Here is a 26,367-nt window from a genome sequence, read left to right as displayed (position 1 = left end):
TTTAATGAATCACAAGTGTTCTGAGCTCAATTGCATATAACAGAATTTTATTAAGCGCCTGCTGTGTACATATGACTGAGTTGGGCAGTGGAGAGGTACAAAGTATAGGTTAGACACAACCCCTGCCTGGGGAAGAAGAACCCAAACAGCAGGAGTTGGAGCATACAAAAAATTGAGCAGGTACTATTTCACAGTTTTTTTTTTAATAATAGGGTCATAGATTGGGCTAGGGTAACTTGAGTCCCCCAGAATGAGAGAGGCAGGAGGCTATAGCTGGTTCCTGCTTATCAGAGAGTACTCCCTGGAGGAGTTTCATAAGGAATAGGAAATTTTTCTGGACATATAATAAGGCCCTAAGGTAGGCCAAGATCTTAAGAGGGACCAGAAAGGGCAAAGGGGATGTTGATGGGGCCACAGCAGTAGCAAGGTATGAGAGAAAAGCAATTGACTCCAGGTGGAGATAGGAGAAAGACAGCGGTTCAAATCTCAAAAGACATTGAGGCAGGGACTCCCATTATGGAGTGAGAGTAGTGATCTATGGACCCTTTGTTTCATATAGAAATATCAAAATATCACATCTGGAGTAACAGCAACCAGGTTGTAGGTGAAGTAAGTTCTGCAGTTGTTGAGAAGTAAACAATCCTGCCTTAGGAAGATAGGAAAAGTCCCTTCCCTACCTTCCCCCAGAGAAGAGAGCAGCATATGCCAATTCCTCCCTGATTGGGGTGGAAGGAAAGCTTGGTGCTTAGAAGACAATCACTACGGAGAAGTGAAGATGGGAAGGATAAGAAGAAAGATTCAGATTGGGACACCTGGGTGGGAGAGCCTTCCTTAGACTTGTACATGGGTCAGCTGGATGTCTCCAGACACCTCCAGCTGATCGATAGAACATAGGTTTTTCATTCGGTGATTATAGTCAAATTGGTGCTGCCCATTAATAGACACCTTGAGGCGGTGGGATTCACACATGATCTGAACCTGGAAGGTAAAGGGACAATAAATCAACAGCAAGCATTTACTAACAACCTACTGTATTCCAAGGCCCATATTAAGCACTGGGGATCCAAAGTATGAGAATGAGGCAATTCCTATCAGAGGAGACTTGTATACTTTATACCAAACCCAAGTAAAGGAGATGTGAGGCACCATCCCTTTACAGTACTGGCGTTCATTCATATAGAACCATTTGTTACTTCCTTCAGACTGTTCAGAGCTCAAGAAAGAAAAGTTTCTCTGACATAGGGTTCTGAAAGAATCATTTTTGGATTATGATGGCAACAAGCTGTAGTATCCTGGAGTGATATGGGGTAAATAGAATTGACTGCATCAAGGACAGATTAGGATTTGATCATTAACCATAAACAAAGGCAGCAGACAGATAGAGTCCTAGCCTTGGAATCCAGAAGAGCTGAATTCAAATTTGATCTCAGACCCTAGCCATGTGGAAAAGTCATGTAACAGTTTCCTCATCTGTAAAATGGGAATACTAAAATAGCACCCATCATCCAAGATTGTTGTGAGGTTCCTATGAAATAATAATTGTAAAGACCATGCAAGCCTTGAAACTCTTTATAAATACTGATTATGATTATGTATTACTTCACAGAAATCTTGGAATGGGATCTTTACAAGAGCTTGCCTTAGGATCACAGGCTTACAGATTTGGAGGAGGACAGAGTGGGCCTCAGAGGTGATATAATCCTTTATCATTCAATAGAAAGAGCGATAGATTGAAAGAACACTACATTTGGAGTCAGAGAATCTGAGTTTACTGAGGTCCAAGCTCCTCTACTGACACCCTATGTATGTGTGTGTCGGAAGGTGGAGGGGGTCGGGGGAGGAGATTGGTTACCTTCTGTTTGCTAGGTTTTAGTTTTCTCATCTGCAAAAGACAGAACTTGAACTAGGTGACCCCTATGACCCAACCAGACAATTCTTCCTTCATCTACTAAAGGAAGTGGCCAAAGTAACATCTTTTTTAAGCCTAAGCTTTCTTTTCTAAATGTAATTTGTTTATGCATGTGCTGAATGCCCTTAAAAGGATTCTTCTGTCACTCAGCATCAGCTCCTGCAAGACTTATTTTTTTAATTCAAGATTAAAAATAAATCAAAATATTTTTTTAATTTAAAGAAGGGATCCATCTAGTTAAAGACAGTATTTAAAGACACTTTTTTCTGCTCTTCTACATGTCCTTTACTTTGGTCCTCTTCCAAGTCTGAAGGTGGTATGGAGACCCTATGTTTGTTAAAATCCATGATAGTAAACTACAAACTGCCCTTACCAAATTTGGAAGAGTTTGTATGTGACCAGTGACAGAGTGAGTTAAAACTCACCATTGGAGGATCTGTAGCTAAAGAAAAACTCATTTCAGTTCAGCTTCACCCTCCCACCACCTCTAGGAGACCAATAATGATGTAGTCTGTAACAGTGGAAGGAGAATCTAGGCTGAGGAAATCTCTGATCATTGTAGTCTTGAAGTCATGCCAAGACCATTCTGTGGCATTCTAAGCATACATAGCAACATCTCTTGGAACTTGCTCCAGGAACCATAACACATTAGGCCTTTCCTACTTCTCATCTTCCTTTGGGTACAGAAGACTGAGAGCAATCTGCTCTCACCCCTGGGAAATGCATGATCTAGTGCCCTGGGTCATGAAACTCCTTCCCATTTCACTGTATTCTGAAAGAACCTCCAGAGTTCAAGGTCTACCTTCTCCCCATCAACCCAGTTCTCTATTTCTCCTCATGCTTTACCATGAAGGGTTGGCCTAGGGAGAAGGGCATAAAACTGGGCAGACTGCGCTCCTCACGTCCCCATGAGAGGTTTATCCTGGTGTTCCGGACCACAGCATTCTCATTAAATCGAGGGTTCAGATGGAAGGCGATGTCATTTCCACACTTCAGGTTGATTGTGAACCTGAAGGAGAGGAACAACAAGATGCGTATGTGTTATTTCCTTTGACAGGGTACAAGCTCCTAGCAGACAGGCACTGTTTTATTTTTATCTTTGTGCCCCCACCATGGAGGAGAGTACCTGCTACTTATGGAGCGATTAATTCAATCAATTCTTCTCTCTCTCCTCCACCCTACCAATTTTTAATGAAATTCTCCTTTTCCTTCCAAACCCTCCTCTTGGAACCCTTCCAAGATACCCACCCAACCCAGGTGAAAGGGTTCTCTCCTTCCTACTTCTCACTTTGCCTGGATCTCTCCTTTGTGCCTACCGCTAGTTGATCGATTCGAATAAGAAATCCTATGAAGTGGTTACATTATTTAAATTCATAATTCATATTTCTATTGGACTAGAATCAACGACATCGTCATTTATATAATTGTAACTTCAAATGTAAAAATGTATAGATTTGAATATATGCAACCACCATGTGTCACTCTCCCTTGTAACAGCATTTTGTGTATCCAGGTCATTCTCCCCATTAGATTGTCAGCTCCCTGAACAAAAGGGCCTAGGTCATATCTATCTCTAGTGCCAGGAACCTCTTTGCATAAATGGCAAATTAAAGTTCATCTAATTGTTTCTGTAGATTATCCTGGATGATGAATTCACTTTTTCTTCCCTAACATCTAGTTGAAAAACTGTTCCTATCATTCCCTTCTGTCCCCATTCAAATAAAATTGCTCTCTCCAAAATTAAATGTTAAACAGGTATCTGGAAAAGCATAAGAGATTATTATTACTAATCTTTAATTTAAATAATATTCAATGTTATTTTAATGTTAATATTATTTTTTCCAATTACATATTGAAACAATTTTTAACCATTTCTTAAAGTTTTGAGTTCCAAATCCTATTCCTTCCCCCTTCTTCTCCTCTCACCTCCATGAGATGTTAAGCAATCAGATATAGGTTACATATGTGCAATCTTCATAAATCTGATGATCCCTTAAATGCCAAATCCATTGATCTTTCCCTAGTTCTCAGTTTTCTTGACCTCTCTGCAGCCTTGGCACTATCAATCACCCTTTTCATCTTTGTACTCTCTTTTCCTTAGGTTTTTATGACACTATCATCTCCTGGTCCTCCTCCTGTAATACCCTCCCTCCTCATGTGTACCTCCCAACTTTCCTGGCTTTCTTCAAGTACCAGCTAAAATTTTACCTTCTACAGGAAGCTTTTCCAGATCCCCTTTAACATTAGAGGCTTCATTCTATTGATTATTTTCAATTTATCTTATACAGAGTTTGTTTGTACATAGTTGTTTGCAATAGTCTCCCCTATTAGATCGTAAGCTCCTTGAAGGCAATGACTGTCTTTTGTTCTTCCTTGTATCTCCAGTGCTCAACATAGATATATTTAATAACTTCTTATTTATTGACTGACTAGTGATAAGGTAGGGATGAGAAAAATACTAGATAAAGGGAACTGCTATCCCTGTAAATTTAGGATTGGTGTGCTAACATGGCAGCAGTAGGCAGAATGGTTCCAGATACAATGATGTTCCGGGATGGGAAGAGTCCTCCAAAGATCGGTGTAGAGTAAGGTAAGGGCTGCAGTGAAATAAGAGACAAAGGGTTAAACAAGCAGTTTCTTTTGCAAGAAGGGTAAGTCTGAAAATAAGCAACTTGGGCAATTGACAGAGGGTTTGGGGAAACAGTTGATGCCTTTGGGAAAGGCTAAGGAGGGGACTAAATCTGGGATTTCATTGATATAGGGAACTCTTAGGTGAAGAAACTCCCTCTTACCAATACAGGCGAGTACCTTTTCTGTAACTTAGAGTCTAAAAGAGTTTCCTAGAGCTCAGAGGGATTGTGACTTGCCCAGGGTCACATAACTAGTATGTATCAGAGGCTGAACTTGAACCCAGGTCTTCCTGACTCCAAGGCCAGCTCTCTATCCACCATACCACACTGTTTCTCATTTTAGAGAGAAGGATGCCAAAGACAACCTCAATAAAAAGAAAAGGAAGTTGGTCACATGGGCCACAAGAAGTGCTGATGTGAAATGCAATGTAAGGTTGGAAGGCCATCCTAAGAGATCAGGAACATGGCCCAGGTGAGAGCTGGTGGGCTACCAAGTGTGTGACTACCTTTGGTTTTCTGAGGTTTTCAGGCCCCTCATCCCAAGAAGACCTTCTCTTAAATCACAGGGCCTGAGGCTCTCACCATCCTCCCCACTGCCCTTCACCATGAACACAAAACAACAACTTACATACACCTGGTTGGGGAACACTATGGTTGGGTAAACAGGTGCCTAGAAAAGAGAAGAAGCAATAAAAGCACCCAGAATCAGCAAAACACAGTCTCGTATACACAGAAACACAATCATACACAGACACATGTCACACCCAGACACATCCTGTCACACAAGTAGACACACACACACACACACACACACACACACACACACACACACATGCACACGCACACCCTCCTTTTACAAACTGGATAATCTCAATTCAGTTCTAGAACTTCAAACAGAAATTCTTCCAAATCCTGTCTCTGCTGGTCAGTTCTCTATTGTCCAGCTTACTGAAGGGGAGTTGTATTGTGGAGAGATTTTTCCTTTCTTTTCACAATTTCTTTAAATCATTAAAGAAACTGTATCTCCAGTGTCCCCTGCTCACAAGTACAGCCTGCCTGAGACCTGAACATGTGCACCCATCTCCCCAACCTCCCCACTTACCACTGAGCCAGGAGAGAATAAGCCAGAACTAGGGGGGCATATAGGGCTAGACAAAGAGCACAAACATCATCCCTTCTACCCGAGTGACCTTGAGCAAGTCACTTCTATGAGCCTCAGTCTCCTTGTTTATTGGACTAGATAGTCACTTACTATTTCCAGCCCGATTCCTATGATCCTAAGACTTTGACGCTCAGAACAAAAAGTATATGGGACATGGGCTTCTTTGGTATTAGATGTTACTATTCCTCCTTCCCCCCTTCGAAAGGAAGACAAGTGCCTCAGCCCTTAGCCCCCACCTCCAGCCTCTCAGGTCATTCCTCCCTAGGAAAAAGGAAAGAATACTGGTTCTGTAATCAGAGAATGAGCTCAGATTCCACCATTAAAACTTACTATCTATAGGACCTAAACCCAGTCATATTAACCCAAGCTCATATATTTAGAGCTGGAAGGAATCTTAGAGGCCAGAGAGTCCAACGCCCTTATTCTACAGAGAAGGAAACTGAAGTATGAAGGGATCAAGTGACTTACCCAGACTCACACAGCTAGATTTGAACCCAAGACTTCCTGATTTTGAGTTCCGCTCTCCCTATGGTTCCTCTCTATAAATTTAGAGCTGGAGGAAACCCTAGAGATCAAGGAATCCAGCTTTCTAGACCTCTCTCTCTCTCTCCTCTGTAGAATTCCTAGCACTTAGCACAGTCCCTAATGAATGTTTATTAACTTAGATGATTGGATTAGTGAGCTTTAGAGAATGCTTCCAGTTCCAGAGCTATGGCCTTGTGTCTAGCATTCCCAGGCCCTGGCTGAGAGGCCCTTCCGCCTCATGATTTAGACTGTTCAGGCTATTTCAACAAATGAATGCTGAAAACTGGATGGATGGGCCCATAGAATGAAGATTGGTTAGCATTTGAAGTCTTACACTGGGCATCTGCGGAACACAGTTGACTCCTGGGAAAACAGTTTGAGTCTGAAAGGAGAAACAAGAGAGAAAAAAATCTCAATTAATGCATCAACCATGAAAACCTACTGTGCCTCCATGGTAACAACCTCACATGTTAATCTTGACTCACTAGCTAGAAATGGTTGTTTGCATTTTCAATGGGATTTTTACTTTGGTGGAGGGGAGCTAAGAAATCTTAGACCATGCCCTCTTCCTCATCATCTGAGAAAACTTTGGGAAAATTACTCTCAATCACTCAAATATGCCAGAATTTTAAATTTCTTCCTTCCCCCATCTCCTGAAAAAAAATAAGAATTTTTATCTTCTTTTCAGAGGCCAGGGACTACAGGTGTGGAACATTGACTATATCTTCTGTTAGCCTCAACTCATGTTATTGTTTGGTTTGCTAAATTGACTTTTTTCTTTTTTTTTATTCTTTGTCATATGAGCTAGCTCTCTTAGTAGGGGATGGATTGGGATATATTTTTAAATGAAGGTGATATGATAATAAATTAATATAAATTAATTTTAATGTAATGACTAGGTGACATGGTACATAAACTAGACTTTTAGACAGACTGACAGACATTATTCTGGTCTTGGGCATTTACTAGCAACGTGACCCTGGCCAAATAAATCATTTAACCATATTTGCCTCAGTTTCCTCATCTGTAAAATGAGCTGGAGAAGAAAATGGCAATTACTCCAATAGCTTTGCTAAGAAAACTCCCACTGAGGTCACAGTCAGACATGACTGAAAAATTATTTTAAAAGAGAATGCAAATATTGGAGGAAGTATGAAAAGAGAACTTCTGTCTTCTATGACTCCCAATGCAAATGGAGTGAGAGTTGAAGGTGTTTCTTGACAGATTTGGGAGCCTGGGAGTTTGGGATGGAGGCAATATTCAGCTAGTCTTGTGCCTAAAAAGGAAACTAGACTCTAAGAAAGACTTTGGACTTGGAGTTAAAAGTTGATTTGGATTCAAATTTCAGCTCTGATATTTTCTGGCACTTAACCTCTACAGCTCAGCTTTCCTTATCTACAAAATGGGGATAAATGTCACTTGTAGGACCTGTCTCGGTGGGTTGTGGGGGGGGGATTCAAAGAAGATAATGTGTATGAGGCATGACACTAATCTGAAAGTGCTGTATGAATGATAACATGCCCTTCAGGAACTAATATAACAGACCAGGCTACAGAGTCTCATTCATGGCCAACAAAGGGATAATTTCCTTCAGGTAATTCCTGAATCAGTTCTCTGGGGAAAGTCCCACTCTGGTCCTAACCTGACCAAAATGAGAAACAGAAATAAAATAATCCCAAAAGACTAGACTTACGATGACAGCAGAGCCAGCATTCTGCCAGATTTTTTGAGTACGCTGAAAGGAATGAAAAACAAAACCATGCCATTACTGGAGCATCAACAGGAGCTGAACCCCAAAGCCCAGCTAGTAAGAAACCAACAATCCTAGGAGTTTGAAGGGATCACTCTGTCTCTCTCAAGAGTTTTTTAACTTTAGGTTCATGAATGTATGTGTCAAAAAAATTTGATAGCAGTCTTTCACCATAATGAGTTACTTAGTAAACCTATGCATTTTATTTTGTACATTCAACAATACAATTCCACTTCTTTGAAGAAGAGATTCATAGGAACAGCTAGGTGGCTCAATGGAAAGAGCATTGACCTTGGAGTCAGGAGGACCTGAGTCCAAATTCAGCCTCAGACACTTAATAATTACTTAGTTGTTTGACCTTGGCCAAGTCACTTAACCCCATTGCCTTAAATTTAATATTTTTTTTACAAATAGAAAGAGATTCATAGACTTCCTCAGTCTGTTGTCCAAGGCCCTGATCAGGGATTGACCTAAATTAGAAATTCTTAACCTGAGAGTATACAGACCCTAAAGGGTCTTCAGAAAATTACATCTTTATTTCAACATGTTTGATTATCTTTATAGTCCCTATCTTACATTATACATTTAAAAACTTTAATTTTGAGAAGGGGTCCATAGGTTTCACCAAACTGAGCAGGGGATTCAGGACACACAGAAATAGATGAAGAGTAAAGTACTCTAGAAAGGCTACAAGGTGGATCTGCTCATCTCCTTTCTGCTTACCCAAAGCCACAAGCCCTTAAAGAACTCCCATTCCCCAATCTTGGGGGAAGATTCCCCCAGGTCTCCCCTGCCTCCATCCTGGGCATATCCAGCAATGAAGATGCCTCTTTTCCCAAGGGATAATCTCAGATGCTTCTCTAAGCAGTCAGATGCCAAAGTTGTGATTTCTGGTGCAGGTGCCCCTTCACCCTCCCAGGTAGAAGGGTGGCAGTGAATTGGAAGGGGCCAAAGAGATCAAATCTCAAATTGCTCTTTCATTCAAAGCAATTTCAGTTTCCTTTAAGAAGCAGAGAGGGGGATTTCTCCCAACAAGGCCTTAAAAGAAACAAATGCCATCCATCTTGCCAGGGTAAGGTGATCCTAAGGATTCAGGCCTTCTCCTGTTGGCAGCTGACTCCTTGGCATTTCAGAGAACCTTCACCCAATGAGGCTTCCTAGTATGTTAAATAAACAGCTGCTGACTAAATATTTATTCACCCATGGTTCAACAGCCCTGAGAGACAATGACCAACTCCCTATTCTAACTGAATGATGGTTAACTGATGTAATCAATTGTTTAATTGTTTTGATTGTTGTTCTTGATGCTCAAACTGTCCTGATTATCTGACTGTTCTGATGGTTGATCTCACTGCTCAAACTGTTCTGCTGTCAGAATATTCTATCTTGACTCCCTCTTTTCAGTGATCTTATGCTTTCCCGGCTAGGGCTTACCTGAATGACTCCTTCCAACTCAATTCCCACTGTCTAATTGTTCCATCTCCCTATTTAAACTGTGCAGACTGCCTTTCCTATTGTTCTAATTCCCCTAACCAACTCCCCTTCTGTGTGAACTGGCATGCTCTATGTCCTAGTCAAAGTGACTGACTTCTGAGAGGACAGTCTGATTCTTTATTCTAACTGACCTCCATCTTGTCTCTATGATTTGCCTGACTCTGTTGTAACTAAGCCAGTAGATGGCTCTGTCTGGTTGACAGACATCTGGTCCAGACTGGACAGAGTGAAGGGTTAGGCCTCTCACTCATTAACTCACTTGGGGTTTGCCCCCCCTGGGTTTATGAGGAGGTTGTGATTTCAAGTGATGCTGCACGACATAGCAGGAAGACTGAATGGGAGCAGGTCTGCTGTTCTGTTAAAAAAGAAAAAAGAGCAGTATTTGGATTAGTAGTTTTAACAGAGTAAGGAAGAAAATAGGAGAAAAGAAGGCAGAGAAAAAGCTGGAGGTGGGTCAGGGAATAGGGTAGAGGTGAGGGAACCTCAGAGAGGTGGGACTTCCTTGGAAAATGAAAGTTACACAAGTTTGGAGGGGAAATAGGCAAAGAGCAGGCACATTTAGGTAGCAGCTGGATTAGTTTAAGTAAAGCCTCCCTCTTTTGAAGGTGGCTGCTTATGGTTAGGATAGCAAGCCTAGCATATGAACTTGCATCACAAGGCTGAAAATTTCCATTCTCCCAACTGCCCATGCTCAAGACTCAGCTAATAACCCTTATACCTGAAAATATCTTTCTGGTCTATATTTTTAATCCATTCAGTCCCCAACCTGTCTGGTAAAGACAGAGAGGGTACCTTCCTGGACACCTTGGTTATTGAGAATCTTTTCTGATGCTTGTGATGAGAGAAGATTAGATGAAACATGATTTACTTTCCAACCTCAACTATTAAGAACCTGGAATTGGGTGAAGGAGAGTAGGAGAATCTCCTTGCTTGAGGGTATCAAGATATCATTAGGAGACACGCTGTTGTCCAGAGTTAAGATCCAGCAAGCAAGATGTGCCCTGAACTTGGGGTGGCAACAATGCATTGTGCTCAACCTCTGAATCATCTCACCCTCTGACAAAATCATATAATTATTACATTGCTATGACTAGCACCGGTTGTTCTCTAAGCTCAGACAAGCATTGGAGAAGCCCATACAAAAGCCCATATTTCAGTCATGAAATCCTACTATGAATCAACTTTGTTGCTGTCACCCCTCATTGTCTGGGCTAACTCACTATATAAGTATTGATATAAGTATTGAGAACTGCCTATACTAAAGTAGGACTCCTCGGCTGGGGTGGGGCCCTGGCACTGGCATCTAATTTGCCTCCTTGCTTGCAAGTCTTTTCCCTCACTTTGAAATTAAACTTCTATTTGATTCCTAACTCTCCTGTCTCTAGCCTGCTCTGTTCGGCTCTGACCATCCACAGGTTAGAGGCCAGTACAGTCCAGTTGCCGCTAATTGGCGTCAGAAGTGGGATCACACAACATGTAATCTTAAGCAGGTTATTCCATTTGCCCCAGTTTCCTGATCTATAAGGAATGGCATTCATCTTCCAGTGTTATTATAAGGATCAAAATACTATGCTAAGCACTACATGATTATAATCTCTTTTAACTGAATGTGATTGTTCCATGCTTGATTAACTTTAACGTGGGTTTAAAATGCTGAAGGTAACAAGATTAATAATGCAATTATGGGAATTCTTTTTTTAATGTCTTTCCTTGAAAAATGTTGTTTAAACCAGAGATCCCACTTCTGACACAAATTAATGTCAATTGGACGGAACCCACCTCTAACCTGTGGATGAATGGAGCCAAACAGAGCAGGCTAGAAACAAGAGAGATGGAAATCAAACAGAAATTTAATTTCAAAATGACAGAAATGGTTTGCAAGTAAAAACACAAATTAGACACATGTGCCAGGGCCGCATCCCTACTGAGGGGACCCACTTTAGTGTAGGTAGTTCTTAATACTTATACTAAAGTCTACACGGTGAGCTGTAGTCCTGACAATGAGGGGACAAAAGCAATGATATAAGTTTGATTCATAGCAATACTTCATGACCAGAATTTGTCCAAACTTGTCCAGTGCTTGTCCAAAACAGAGAACATCTGATATTGGTTAAAATAGTACAATAATTATGTGATTTTGCCGGAGGTTGAGATCCATCCAGAGAGTGACCACAAAAAAATGTTGTTATCCCAAGCTCATGGAATAGTTTCCTTGTTGGGCCTTAGCTAGAAAACAGGGTGTCTCCTAATATCTTGACAAGGGACATCTTTAGAACATCTTCACCTGGATGCTCCATCAGCATGACCACATGTCCAAAATCTATTCAACATATCCAAAGCAGAACTCACTATTTTCCATATTAAAACTCCTCCTCCTTCAAACTTTCCCATTTCTATTGAGAACACCATTATCTTGACCTCAGGGCCATCTTTGAATCTTCTCTCTCTCACACCCCAATCAGTTGCTAAATCTTGGTGAGTCTACCTTTAAAACTTCTCTCAAATCTCCCTTTTCTCTGTTCACATAAACAGCCCTCTGGTTTACTTTCTTTTCACCTTTCCCCTGGATAGTTACTGAAATTGCTGTAACCTTTTAATGGAACTTCTTGCCTCAACTGCTCCCCTCTCCAATCCATCCTCCCCAAAGGTTCCAAAGAGGTCTCCTAAGGCACAGGACCAATCATGGCACACCCTACTCATAAAATTTCAGTTCCTTTATATATTAGAAGCATACATCTACAGTTGAAAGGAACTTCTGAGGTAAAATACTTCTTAGTGCTCAACTACTCCAATTGTCTCATTTTACAGCTAAGGAAACTCATACCCATACAGATGAATCGATTCAAAGTCACACAAATAATAAGTAACGCAGCCAAGATTTGAACTCTGGTCAAATTGGACTATTAGGTCAGTGCTGCAAGATCAGCAGTCGTTTGGTTATATATTGCTGCCTCAAGGACCTCCTGTCACCACTAGAATAAGATACAAATTCCTCCTGCTGGCACTAAAAACCCTCCTCAGCCTTTCAATCTCATTTCATATCAGTCTCTTTCCAAACTGGCCTTCTCAACTCTGAGTTTTCCATCTCCAGCCTTTTACCTCTCCTCTCTCCTCACCTTTGTCTCTTAGAATCCTTAGTTTCCCTCATCTCTCAAGTAAGACATGGTTTCCTGTGGATAACCTTCCCTGATTGTCTCTAGTCATTAGTTTTCTCTCTCTCATTTTAAAATCGTTTTGTATCTATTTCTCTGTATGCTCCAGTAGAATGTAAGTTACTAATAAGCCAGAAATCATATATTTTTGCCCAGTGACCTGCCTTTAGGAAGTACCTAAGAAATAAATGTTTGGTGAATGAATTGAATCATGACTAAATTAGATTAGAGAAGTACCAACCTAGAGAAAAGATAGGAAAGAATAGTCCTTGCCAGCTCTTCTAATGATTTCCTGTATTTGGATAGGAGATGTTTATGAAAGAGACAAGACCAGATGGGAGGGAAAAGGCAGGTGTAAAGAGAAGAGACAGATGAATAGTATTAAAAACAAGGACAGAAAGGAGATGAGGTAAAGACAAGGGAGACCGTCAGGAGAAATGTCAACTAGGGTCACCAAAATTAAGAGAGGAGCAGCTAGATGGTACAGTGTATAGAGCAACAGACCCTAGCATCAGGAGGAGCTGAGTTCAAATCTGCTCTTGGACACTTAATAATTAACCCAACTGTTTGAACCCAACTGCAAGTCACTTTATCCCATTGCTTTGCAAAAAAAAAAAACAAAAACAAAAAAATTTTAAGGGAGAGGAAAGGACCTGAGGGGTAAACCAAGTTCAAAGCACTTAGAGTGAAGAGTAAACTCAAAAGGCATCTCTCACTTAAGCATCTCAAGAGAGGTGACAAGGGTATGAACTAAGGTCCTCAGACAGTGAAGGTGAGGAGATCATGAGATCAGAAACATTGGTCAGGATTTAAATTCAGGTTTTTTCACTCTATCATTTTGCCTCCCAATCAGTGAAGGAGAAAGAAGTAACAGCATGGACTTAGGGGGACAGACATGGTGGGGACAGTGGGAATGGGATGTATAGAGTCCAACAAAGGGGCAAAAATGCAACTCAGCTCGGTCCAGTTCAGTCTGAGTCAATTTAACAAATATTGATTAAATACCTACTTGGTTCTTGTTGTTCATTACTGGAGAAGATCAAAACTCCATCACTATGTTAGAGGCAAAAGGAACTTTTGTCCAACTGTGGTTGGTCAGCCCCAGGGGAGTTGGGACTGCTCTGCCACAGATCAAGGGCAAATCATTCCCGTGGAGGAAGGGAAAATGACAAAGCCAAATGGGAGGCAAAGAGATAGCCCTGGGGAGAGTTACAGGGATTTTCTCCCCTCCAAATACAGGAGAGGGAGCAAGGGAAGTGGGAGCCCTGCCTATGGCTGCTGGTAGTGGCAGCTGCTGCTCAGTTAGATCTTCACCCTTCCTTTGGGATAGAAGATAGAGTGTGGGATGTGTTTACGCAATTAAAGGAAACTCAGAGATTTCTCAAGGTATGAAGAGAAAAGTTTGATTCAATTCTTGAGAATTGGACCCCCTTGCTCCATCTTAAACAGGGAGAGAGAGAAAAGGGGGTAAAGAGCAGGAAATCCAAGATCCATTTGTCCTAGTGGGAACCCCCCCCCACTGAACCATCCTCTAGTGAGGAAGGTGGTCTTCACAATCTATAGGTGTAAATTACTCTAAAGAAAAAGTCTATAATTCAGAGGCAGGTTCTCCCCCTCCAGGACAAGGAATGTAGAACCATCTGGACTTGTCCAGATAAGACAGGGTCAGCTTACTCTCCACATTCTGGTCAAGGTAACATAAAATTGCTTGTCAGGGGAGGAGGGGCAGAAGGGACATAACACACAGCTTAACTATTTCTAATCTATAATATTCTACTGAAGAAATCTCAGACTTTAGCCCATTCAATAGGACAGTGGAGGAGACCTGTGCCACCCGTTCTGACCTGGAAGTTGATGAAGGACACTTGCACCTCGCCCTGAATTGAAATGGTGTCCACTTGGTAGAGAGGGAGCCGGTGCTGGTACTGGAGAAAGAAATTCCCATTCACCATAACCTGCCAACAAGAGGAAGCTGCATTAACAAAAAGACCAGAGGGACCTTGGAGCCACAAATATGAGTCCTTGAGATTGGATCTTCCCCCACCTAACATCAGGTCTCCAGTCACTGAGGATGACCAACATCAAGCCCCAACCCAGGATTGGGTTTTTCCCATTGACACTTCCTTCTAAGACTAAACATCCCCTTTCCTGTTGCTTCATCTACCTTTGGCATGGACTCGAGTTTATAAACTTCCAGTTTATCAGGGACTTTTAAAAATTGTGATGCCAGAGACCAAGCATGGTACTCCAGATACAGTTGGCGTAGGGCAGAATACATCAAGATTATTGTCTACCTCCCAGTGAAGCCTAAGGTTACATTTAGCTACTGTTGTGTCTGTGTTTCATTACTGATTCACATTGAGCATGTGGACCATTAAAACCTTCTGATCTTTTTCAAATGAACTCGATTTTACATCTGAAGTTGACTCTTTTGAACTTAGGCCCTCTAACTTATTACCCACTGTGCTCTCTTTTTCAGAGGAAAGTGACTTAGGAGGGATGATTCTGTTGCTTACTGTGAAGGCTGTACTCTGGACCAGAAAGCGAATTTCAAAAGGCACCCCCCTCTGGAAAGGCATTTGCATCTTCCTCTCCTCAGGTCCCCAGGATCCATTCTGCTTTGTGTTGCACACTACCAAACCTCCATTTTCAAACCGAGGGTTGAAATGAAAGGCGATGTTGTTTCCATCAAACCCATGCTGAAAATTCACAGAAAATCTAGTGCCAGAGCCAAAAAAATAAGAGCCGTTGGTGGATGCAGTATATTCTGGTGATCAGTAAGATGTTGTCTAGTTTCTAGAAGCTGATCCTGTTTCTTAGAATCTTTTGCTTTCTCTCTCATTCTTCTTTACACTTTTTCCTTCCTCCATTTAGTCTTTGTGCTATTTTTCCCTTTTTTTTTTCTTTATTTCAAATACCTGCATTTAGAAATATGTTGCATTGCCTCTAGGGGCATAATTCTGTTATTCCTTTAGATGGTAAATGAAGGGAATGTCCACTAATTTTTAGCTTGAGTAGAAACTCAAGTCCCACCTCCTCCATGCAGTTCCCTCAATCTGCTCCATCCATTGGGATGTTGTATGCAGTAGATGGAAGGGAAGATGTACACTTTAGCTCCACACAGCTCCTGCCCTCATAGAATGTCTCCTCCAGTAGTCGACGAAAGCAGCAGAACTGAGATTTGAACCCAGGTTCCCTAACTCCCCATGCAGTGCTCTCCTTAGCCATCCCCTAGTACCGAAGGCCTTAACCTTTTTAGGTATAGATTCCTATGGCAGTCTAATGAAGCCCGTGGGCCTACTTCTCAGGATCTTGTTTTTAAATGCATTTCAATACAATGAAATAAAGATATATTTTTTGCCATCCAGTTTCACAGACTCCCTGAAATCTAGATTAAGAGACTCTGATCTTATCCAACTCTCTCATTTTCCAGAGGAGACTACTGAGGTTCACTGACTAGAAGTGACTTTCTTGAGGTTATACAGGTAGCCAGTGGAAAAACCTGGGATTTGACTCCAAGTCTTTTGGTTCCAAACCTAGCACCTCCTACTCTGTACCCAGAATATTATTTCCAAAATCCTTCAAATTCCACATGGGCACTTTGTCAAGTTCGATAAATGTTGCTTAATTAATTTAATAGCATGGTTTATTTGTCCTGGCAATGTTCTGGATTCATATTCCTAGTTTAGCTTGAGCTAGTAATAGCTGAGTATCTTAGGGGAGCCCACAAAGTTGGTTCATTAATATTTATTAAGCTAGATTCTGGGGAAACTGCAAAATAAAGATCACATATAATACATGTAGTCCTTAAGTTTTACAGATTAGTAGACAAGTAATGAGGTAAGGAGTCACAGTAGTTAAGATTCAATGGGGGACAGTTAGGTGGTGTGGTGGATGGAGCATTAGCCATGGAGTCGGGAGGACCTAAATTCAAATTCAGCCTCAGACACTAAATAATTGCCTAGTATGTGTCCTTAGGGAGGTCACTTAATCCCATTGCCTTCAGTAAATCATTTTTTTTTCAAAAAAATTGTACTGGCCCTGGATCTGGAAAGACTCATCTTCTTGACTTCAGATCTGGCCTCAGGAACTTAATTTGTGAGCCTAGGCAAGTTGCTTAATCCTGTTTGTCTCAGTTTCCCCTTCTGTCAAATGAGCTGGAGAAGGACATGCTAAACCACTCTAGTACTTTTGAAAAGAAGATCCCAAATTGAATCACAAAGAGTTAGACATAACTGAAAAATGACTAAACAATGAGGCTAAAGCATCACCTTCTATTCTTACATGGTCTAGGGTCAAAGTTTGACCAAATAAAATGCCATTCCCTGCTATTTCCCATTTCTGGGTATTCACTTTAAGGTAGTCCACTCTTCCTAGAATGAGCCCCTGCTAGCTGTGTCCTCTGATTTCATTATACCTTATGCTGTATTTATCCAGTTCTCTGTAGTTTCTGTGCCCCTTCCTCCATTATAATTTAAGCACGCTGAGGGGAGATGCTTATTAGGAAAAACAAAAGCAAAACATTTGTTATCCCTAGTTCCTAGCAAGATATATTTTTTAAAAAATTATACAAATATTTTATTTGTTTACCAATTACATACAATGGTAGTTTCTACCAATCATTTCTTTTTTTGCAAGGTTTTGAATCCCTCCCTTCCTCCCTTCCCTTAATGGCTCAGATAAGATCAGGTCCAGAAGCTTAGCCAAGAAAGTGCATTTTTTTTTGCATTCCCCTCTTTAGATCATGGCTGTAAATCTATGTCTTGCAGAGGGTCAGCCAGTATATCATTGTCATATGCCATCATCATATGGCTTTCCAACCCATGGGCTTCTTCAGTTCCTGAAATCAGGTAAAATAACTTGAGAGGTCGAAGCAGTTGCCAGAGACATTTCTGGAACTGGATCCTTGTGCCTCTACCTACTGATGGATGCCCTGGCCTACTCAGAGACAAGGTATGTAAGAGGAAACAAGTACCTGGTCCCTCCGCTTTGAAGGACCGACCCATTCACAATGACTTCATGTCCATCCTGGAGTCCTCCATGGATAGGTCCAGAAAATGGAATGAGCTGCAGAAAAGAGGAAGGATATAATTGTCAGTTGTAGGCCATAAAGCAAAAAATTCAGGAAGGTCCTATTTTCTGAAGACCAAGGTTGGAGTCAAAGGTGAAACAAACCAAGACCAGAACCTGACAAGATGGCTCCCCAAGATTTTATTAGTTTCCATCACCAGCACCAAATGGAATGGTGGGGAGGGGGTCTTTCTCTCAACCATGACTTTCTCCTCTTATTATTTTTATAATCATTTAAAAATGGTTTTTCACTTTTATTGTGAACTTAACAATCATTAGCAAATGTGTGTATTTCAACGTACAACAAAAAATAAAATTGAATAAGAAACCATGAATTTCTCTTGCAATTTGTTTTTCAAAAAGTCTAGATTAAATCTAACATGGCAGTAAAATGGTCCTATTTATATCCTTTTCAGAACTTCTTGCTTTTCTTCTGCCTTGTTCATTTTATTGCTTATTGTTCCCATTTTATTGTTTTTTATGACCTTAATAAACATAAGCAAACATGAATAGCTCAATATACAAAGAAGAGCAGAAAAGGGAGGAATTATATAAGAAACTATGGAAATGGGGATTGGACTCTTGTGCACCATCTTAGAAAACTGATGGAGTTCACCATATATCAGACACCCATCACACTATGAAATTCTATTATGAGCCTTTTTGTTTTTTTGTAAAAGTGTGTATTAAATTACACATCATGGGGTGGCTAGGTGCCACAGTGGATAGAGCAATGGCCCTGGAGTAAGGAGGACCTGAGTTCAAATCCAGCCTCAGACACTTAATAATGACCTAGCTGTGTGGCCTTGGGCAAACCACTTAACCCCATTTGCCTTGCAAAAACCTCAAAAAAAATGCCACTCTAAATTTCACATCACAGTTTCAACACATCCTTTTTTTCTCTTTATTCCTTTCTGTACTTCCTTCTGTTCTTTTCTGGGCATTTTTAAAAGTTTAAATGCTTTAATTCAATTCTTTTTTAAAAAATATTTTTTACAATGTTTTCATTTTTTAAATAATATTATCACTATATCCCTCAGTAGTAGTCCTCCCCTGCTGTGCAAAATAAAAGTCCTCAGTTGTTGTTACATTACTTCTTTTGGGGGTGGGGGTTATAAGGCAATGGGGTTAAGTGACTTTCCCAGGTAATCATTAAATGTCTGAGGTTAAATTTGAACTCAGGTCTCATCTGAACTCAGCTCCTCCTGACTCCAGGGCTGGTGCTCTATCCACTGTGCCACCCACCTGTCCCTGTTCTGTTACTTTTAACTAGCAAGCTCAATCTCCTTTTCCATCATATCTTTGGTGAACAAATATGCATAGCTGTTACTAGACCAGAATTCTCAAAATGTCATTCAGCAACCCCTAGGACTCTCTTTCAGGGAGTATATGAGGAAAAAAAATACTTTCATAATAATACCAAGATATTTTCATTTCTAATATGATAAATATTGATTTCTATAATTCACTTGAACAGAAGCTCTTTAGGGGGTCCTCAATAATTTTAAGAGCATAAAAAGACCCTAAGACTAATAGGTTTGAGACCCATTGTTCTAGAATAAGCATTGCCTTTACTAGAGTAATAGAAAGTCACTAGAGTCACAGATCTCTTAAGAGTCTTACTAAAGGAGTGGCTAGGTGGTGCTGTAGATAGAGCACCATCCCTGGAGTCAGGAGGACCTGCGTTCAATCCCGGCCTCAGACACTTAATAATTACCTACCTGTGTGGCCTTGGGCAAGCCACTTAACCCTGTTGCCTTGCAAAAACCTAAAAAAAAAAGATTCTTACTGAAAAAAGACTTCCAGCTAATAATAAGACCTATGTACATGCTCTTATTGTCTACACTCCACTTGCATAACTCCCTTTTTCCCCTATTGCTTTATAATTGTTCCTCATCAGCCATGTAATCATGTGATAAAAATGTTTCTAACTTCTGCAGTCTTGCAACACAGATGTCAGATTATCTGAAAACTCTGGGCGTGCACTTTCTCGATATCTTTAATCCACCCCAAACCAATTTAAACTTATCCTCTGCTCAGGTAACAATTCTTCTAGTTGGGAGATTTTCCAATGAAGTGACGGTTGACAGCGTCATTCAGGAGCACTACATGATTATAGTCTCTTTCATTGAATGTGATTGTTCTATTCCTGATGACTTTAATATGGGTTTAAAATGCCAAAGGTAACCAGATTAATAATGCCATGATAGGAATTATTGTTTTTAAAAGTCCTTCCTTGGAAAAAGTTGTTTAAACCAGAGATCCCACTTTTGGCACGAATTAATGTCGATTGGACTGAATGTCACTTCTGAAAGAATTCTTTCCTTATGAAGGTTAGTTATTATAATATAAATGTATATGTATTAGTTTATCAACTATTCTAGTTTGCTAAAAAAAAGTAAAGCAAGATATCTAACTGCACTTCAATTACTTCTATCATTTAATATGGTGATTGTAGAAAGGTAAATATTTCATATCATAACTAGATATTCTTTTTCATTAGGTTAGGTGACTAAAATTTTTAATTGAATTTCCATCTCTGAACAAGAGAACATAAAATTCTCATACCATTTTCTGCTGTATGTTTGTGTGGATGAATAGTTTTATTATTCTAAATCAAAATCAAGAAATAAGTTAGGCAAAAAAGAAATTTACAGGGCAACTAGATGGTGCAGGAATAGAGCACTGGCCCCAGAGTCAGGAGAACCTGAGTTCAAATGTGACTTCAGCCACTTAATGATTACCTAGCTGTGTGACCTTGGGAACACAAATTTATTGCCATAAAATTTAAAATTTTTTTTATCAGAATCAGAAGAGATATGTGTGTTCAGTTGTTTTTCAGTCTCATTTAACTCTTTATGACACATTTGAGGTCTTCTTGGCAGAGATACAGGAATAGTTTGTCAACTTCCCTAGCTCATTTTACAGATAAGGGTCACGGACAAACAAAGTTAAATGACATGCTCAGGGTCACGTAGGTAGTGTCAGGCTAGATTTGAACCCAGGTTCTAGAAAGCCTTGACCTGTCACTCCTTCCTCATCTAGAGAAGATTATTGTCAAATCCCTTCACATACATACAGATACACAACACACACACACACAACATACACACACACAAACACACAAACATACAGATATTTGAGAGAGGGGAGTGCTTGCCACCCCTTATTCTACTTGGTCCTTATTCTACCTCTTACTATTTGTTGACTTCTGTCAAATTCTCACTCCCCAAGACCTCAGTTTCCTCTTTTTAAAACTGATATTAAAAAAAAAAAACCAACTCATGTCATCTGCCTCTCAAAACTGTGAGCAGATGCAGCCTCAGCTAAATGGAGCAAGACTCCTATGGAATGATATCAGGGGTTCTGGAAAGACCTAGAAATAGTTTCTACAGCTGTTTTTTGATGCCTAAAATTCCACTAACAGTCAGGAAAATTTTTCATTCTCCTACTGGAGTCTATGTTTAAACCACAAATACTCTTGAAAGAGGTTAGAGTTTAAACTGAACAGGCATTGGCTCATTTCCTGGATGAAGGTAACAGAGTAATAACAAAATGTTCTTACTTCTATCTCCTGAACTTCTTTTTGTTGCTTTCTACCCACAGAAAGTAGGCTGGGGCTAGGCAAAGAGAGTCCAGTATAGCTCATTATGCCTCCAACTCTCGCAGGTTCTTGAAATGGGAGACATTTTTAGAGATTTGTTTAGATAATCTAGGATAAGTACTTATTTATTTATTTATTCCTCTGAGGTTCTTGGAACAGGTGGTTGGCACAGTGGATGGATGGAGCTCTAGAAAGCCTCATTTTCTTTAGTTCAAATCTGCCAAATTCAGAGACTTACTAGCCGTGTGACCCTGAGTATCCCTGCCTCCATTTCAAAATTGTGTTTTGACCCTAGCATCTGTAGTCTGTCATAAAGCTTTGGGTTTTGCAATACCACACAGCCCCTACCTCTTTAGGGGCCAAGGCTGAACCTTCCAAGATGTGGTTATTACATAGATATGTCTGTGTGTGTTTGTCTGTTTGTGTCTGTGTGTGTGTGTGTGTGTGTGTGTGTGTGTGTGTGGATTTGTTTGTGTTTGAAGCTTTTCAACTGTGACTTTGAAGCCACAGCTAGGTGAACTTCTGTCTCCAGGCATCCTTGGAGACATTTTAAGCAGGATGTAAGGAAACAGAATAGAATGATGGGATACAAGATTTAGCAGTGATCTGGGATGGAAGGTGCCAGTTTCCTTCCCATCTCTACTTCTCTTCTCTCAGTATATTGAAGCACTTTGCCCACAGTAGTCTAGGAGGAACTGGTGGTCAACTCTCAGGCAGGAGAGGTCATAAGCTTACAGGAACCCAATCAGCAGTTATTCTCAGCCCAGCGTTTGTGGTCTTCCACTTCACCCCATGTCTCTATTTTGATTTCTCAATAATTCACATCATCCAGAAGGTCTTCTAAGTAAGGAGTTCCGTAAGAAGTTGACCATGACGGCCAAATGGTCAAGTTGAAAGACAAAAAAGAAAGTTGAATTTGCTGGCAGGAGCTCAAAACTAAATTTCAGCCTTGGGGATGGAGAAGGAGAAGTTGAGCATTTTTGAACACAGGCAAAAATTAAAGTAATGGATGAAATTATGGATTTGGAGTCAGGTTGCAGATTGTGCTTAATGCTTGTTAGCTGTGTGACCCAAGATAAATGACTTTACCTCTCTGAATCTCTGCTTTCTAGAACATGTGGCTGCTTGCTGACACAGTGGATAGGGCACCAGACCTGCAATCAGGAAGGTTCATCTTCCTGAGTTCAAATCTTAGTAGCTGTATGATCCTGGGCAAGTCACTTGATCTTGTTTGCCTCAGTTTCTCAGCTATAAAATGAGCTAGAGGAAGAAATAGTGAACCACTCCAGGATCTTTGCCAAGAAAACCCCAAATTGGGTCAGGAATAATCGACAGGACTCAAATGACTGAACAACTCACTTGCTAGTACCAGTACACTCTTTTTTTTTTTTTTTTTTTTTTGCAAGGCAATGGGATTAAGTGGCTTGCCCAGGGCCACGCCGTGAGGTTATTATTAAGTGTCTGAGACCAGATTTGAACTCAGGTCCTCCTGACTCCTGAGCTGGTGCTCTATCCACTGCGCCACCTAGCTGCCCCCCACCAGTACACTCTTGCAAGGAACCTGAATACTCCTTGTCGGCCTCATTAGAAGTGACATCCCCTCCTGAAAGTTCCATAACTGGGCTCCATACTTTTTCCTTTTTGCCAAAGACCTCAAACTCCAACCTTCAAACAGTGGTAGAGCCCACAGCATTGAGAGCTTAGCTATAAGGCCACCTCCTCACAGTCTAAACTGGGGTCTCAGGAGTTGATCAGACCTCCTCTTTAACCTATCCTAAAGCCAATAGAATGAGAGGTAACAGGGGCAGAGAGGCAGTGAATAGTGTGTAGAGTCAGGGGGAACTAAAAACAGCAAGAATTGGATTCAGATCCTCTTTTTGATGCTTACTAGCTGTGTGATGGCGGCAAATTGCTTCAACTCCATGTGATTCTATTTTCTTCTCTAGACATTGAAAGAGTTGAACTAGATGACTCCAGAGGTCCCTTCCAACCCTCGATCTAAGAACCTATCGTTTTCTCTTAGCCTCAGTTTCCTCAATTATAAATGAATATTGAAAGGGTTGGACTTGTGACCACTGGGCTCTTCACATTATGATTCCATGAAGTACAATACTCCTCACACAGCTTTATTGTGAGGACAGGCACAGGAGAAGTGTCTTGGGGATATCTCTACTTCTGTATAAGGCAGCCATGACTTAGAGGACTTCAAGTCCAAAAGGAAAACTGGAAAAGCCATCTAGGCCAATCCCTTCCTTTGTCAGGCCCAGGAAGGGAGTGATCTGTCCACCTGACAAGTTTCAGAAATGGAGCTTAAGAATTCTCCCTGATTCTAAACCCAGCACTCTCCATAATACCACCCCACCTCTGCTATGTACATTGGGACCAAGAGAAGGTCAAATTTGGCTTCAGAGCACCTGTCAGTTAATAGAAAAAAAAATCAAAATAAATAAATAAATGAATGAAAAGGCAGGAAACGGAAAGTTCTCAATTATTCCACTACTAGTTTTCAGTATCTGTGAACCTTGGTATCATCAGCCATAATCTTAGGGGTGAGTCAGAGTACAGCCCACATAAAGAATATCAGGTCCAATATCATAATCCTTCTAGGCTCAGGTAGCTATTTTTCAGACCTTAGATCATCACTGGATGCTCTGATTTTCTTTTCACCTTTATTTTCTAAATGTGAGAGCCACTTACCTAATGGCCTGCTAGTCCCCCAGCTGAACAAAGAAAAGCAGTGGGTGCTTAGCATACCAAGTTAGGGCAACATCTGGGCCCCTTGGCAGTTTGCCCAAGTCCCGTCCTCTAGGATTAGATTCTCTGACATGATCTTCAGCTAACACTTCCTAGAGAATTCCTTTAATTGAGATTCAGTCCAGTCCATGGCAAACATGAAACCTGGGTAAGAAGGCATAAGACTGACCTACCCCAGAATATGGGAGGAGCCTAGATCCAGAGACTCACAGTTCATAAAACTGGAAGGGCTTGCACTTAGTCTAATTCCTATACAGATGAGGAAACTGAGGCCCAGAGAGGGTTAATAGCTGTGGAGGAGAAGCAATGGTAGCGGCAGGGAAAGACACACACACACACACACACACACACACACACACACAGAAACAAATCCACATCCACATACACATCCACATCCACATCCACATCCACATACACTCATATATATGTCTTGCTTTTGTTACTTATTACCTATGTGACCTGGAGTTAATTACATCACCTTTCTCGTACTCAATTTCTAAATCTATGAAATGAGGGAATTGGAATAGACACTTCTAAGGATCCTTCCCATTCAAAGTCTATGATCTCATGTCTTTTTTTTCCCTCTCCTTGGATCACTCAGTTCCTCTGGACTTAGGTTTCCTCATTTGGAGAGAGAGAGAGAGAGAGAGAGAGAGAGAGAGAGAGAGAGAGAGAGAGAGAGAGAGAGAGACAGAGAATTTTTTAACCTAGGTCATAGATTTAGAGGTAGGAGAGATCTTAGAGTTTATCTAATCAAATGGGTCTCAAAATGTGGTGTGAGGCCCCTTGGCTGGGGGAAAGAAAGGAGGAATTCCTGAGATCCTGTGAATCTGAATTTTCTTCATATACTTCAACCAAAAGAATGTATCATAACAGACTGAATGCAGAAACAAATAAAAGACATTAAAGAGATCTTCAAAAAAACTTCTGTTTGGAAAATATAGGTATTTTTCATTAAAACTATGTTAATAGAAAATGGATTTTGTTGAATTTTAAAAATGAATTGCTGAATTAATTTGAATGAAAATGAATTCAAAAACATTTTAAAATTTGACCAGTTTTCATTTCTAATAAGATAACTATTAAGATCCATAGCCCTGGGGCGGCTAGGTGGCGTAGTGGATAAAGCACCGGCCTTGGAGTCAGGAGTACCTGGGTTCAAATCCGTTCTCACACACTTAATAATTACCTAGCTGTGTGACCTTGGGCAAGCCACTTAACTCCATTTTCCTTGCAAAAATCTAAAAAAAAAAAGATCCATAGCCCAGTGGGCAGTGGATAGGGCACCAGCCCTGGAGTCAGGAGGATTTCAGTTCAAATCTGATTTCAGACACATCATAATTACCTAGCTGTGTGACCCTGAGCAAGTCACTTAACACCACTACCTTGCAAAAACTTAAAAAAAATCCATAGCCAACATAAACAGAAACTCTTTGGGATCTTTCATAATTTTTAAGAGTGTAAAGGGGTCCTGAGACCAACAGTTTGCAAACCAAAGATATAATTCAACCCCATTTATTATGTAGATGATCTCTAAGGTCCCTTAGTTTGTTTGATCTTCCTTCTTCAAAAGGACTTTGACAGCAAGAAGGTGATGCCATGACATGGGGCTCTAAATTGGAAAGTGTGATTGATGATTCTTCTAAGTTTCTGGGATATTTCATGGGAAAATGTAGTCATCCATATCAGAGACCAGGAAAGGCAGAAGGAAAGGAAGCTGAAGACAGTCTTGAGATAGAAGAGGGAAGTTGAGGCTGATAGCTAGATGCTTCACATATCCTCAATCTCTTCCCTGGAATTTCTCATCTACCAAGCTGAACCATCTTTAATCATCCCCATGGGTCTCAAGGCATGATCATTATCAAGGATGCATCTCTGGGTTGAATGGCCATGGGATTGGATCATCTCAAACTTCTGACCTTTTTACATTCTCTGTGGAGGCAGAGGGTTCCTTTTCCCCCTCTGTCCCCATCCTCTCTAAAACAATCCATTCTCCTCTGACTGTTTCCTCTAGTACCCTAGATGCATGTCCACAGAGCAAGCTTCTTATGGATGCATGGAAATAATCCACTGCACTCCATTACAATCCACTTCCTCCCTATTGTGCCCACTCCAAGAAGACTCACCGGATTCTGGTAGGTTTGTTTGGAAGACATGATGCTGCTGCTGCTGCTGCTGCTGCTGCTCTTTTCATTAAAGCAAAGGCTTGGGAAGGGGAAGTTCCAACCAAGAAACAGAAACTGAAGTATTAAGCTGGCTGCTGTTGAAGGTGGGGCCAAAGGGGGCAGGGCAGAAAACTATTTGTGAAAGCACACTG

General features: G+C 40.8%; 1 protein-coding gene across 2 annotated transcripts; it reads right to left on the bottom strand.

Annotated features, from left to right (window-relative positions):
- Nucleotides 1–30: 30 nt before the first annotated feature.
- On the bottom strand, nucleotides 31–26,342 carry LOC141488714 (galectin-9-like). Of its 2 annotated transcripts, XM_074189017.1 has the most exons (11): nucleotides 26,177–26,342; nucleotides 17,598–17,689; nucleotides 15,139–15,340; nucleotides 14,467–14,577; nucleotides 9,730–9,825; nucleotides 7,920–7,961; nucleotides 6,561–6,608; nucleotides 5,168–5,209; nucleotides 4,418–4,506; nucleotides 2,756–2,918; nucleotides 31–978 (listed from the first exon to the last, which is right to left on the bottom strand). In XM_074189017.1, the coding sequence occupies exons 1-11, from the start codon at nucleotides 26,204–26,206 to the stop codon at nucleotides 832–834; spliced, it is 1,062 nt and encodes a 353-aa protein (XP_074045118.1). In that variant the 5' UTR covers nucleotides 26,207–26,342; the 3' UTR covers nucleotides 31–831. The 2 variants fall into 2 exon arrangements, with proteins under 2 accessions (XP_074045118.1, XP_074045117.1); XM_074189016.1 differs by lacking the exon at nucleotides 9,730–9,825 and having other exon boundaries at nucleotides 26,177–26,301.
- Between the last annotated feature and the right edge of the window lie 25 nt (nucleotides 26,343–26,367).

This window comes from Macrotis lagotis, chromosome 5 (assembly GCF_037893015.1).
Source record: "Macrotis lagotis isolate mMagLag1 chromosome 5, bilby.v1.9.chrom.fasta, whole genome shotgun sequence".
Lineage (NCBI taxonomy): Eukaryota > Metazoa > Chordata > Mammalia > Peramelemorphia > Peramelidae > Macrotis > Macrotis lagotis.
Note: the sequence above shows the minus strand (reverse complement) of the source record. Positions and strands in the feature narration are given on the sequence as shown.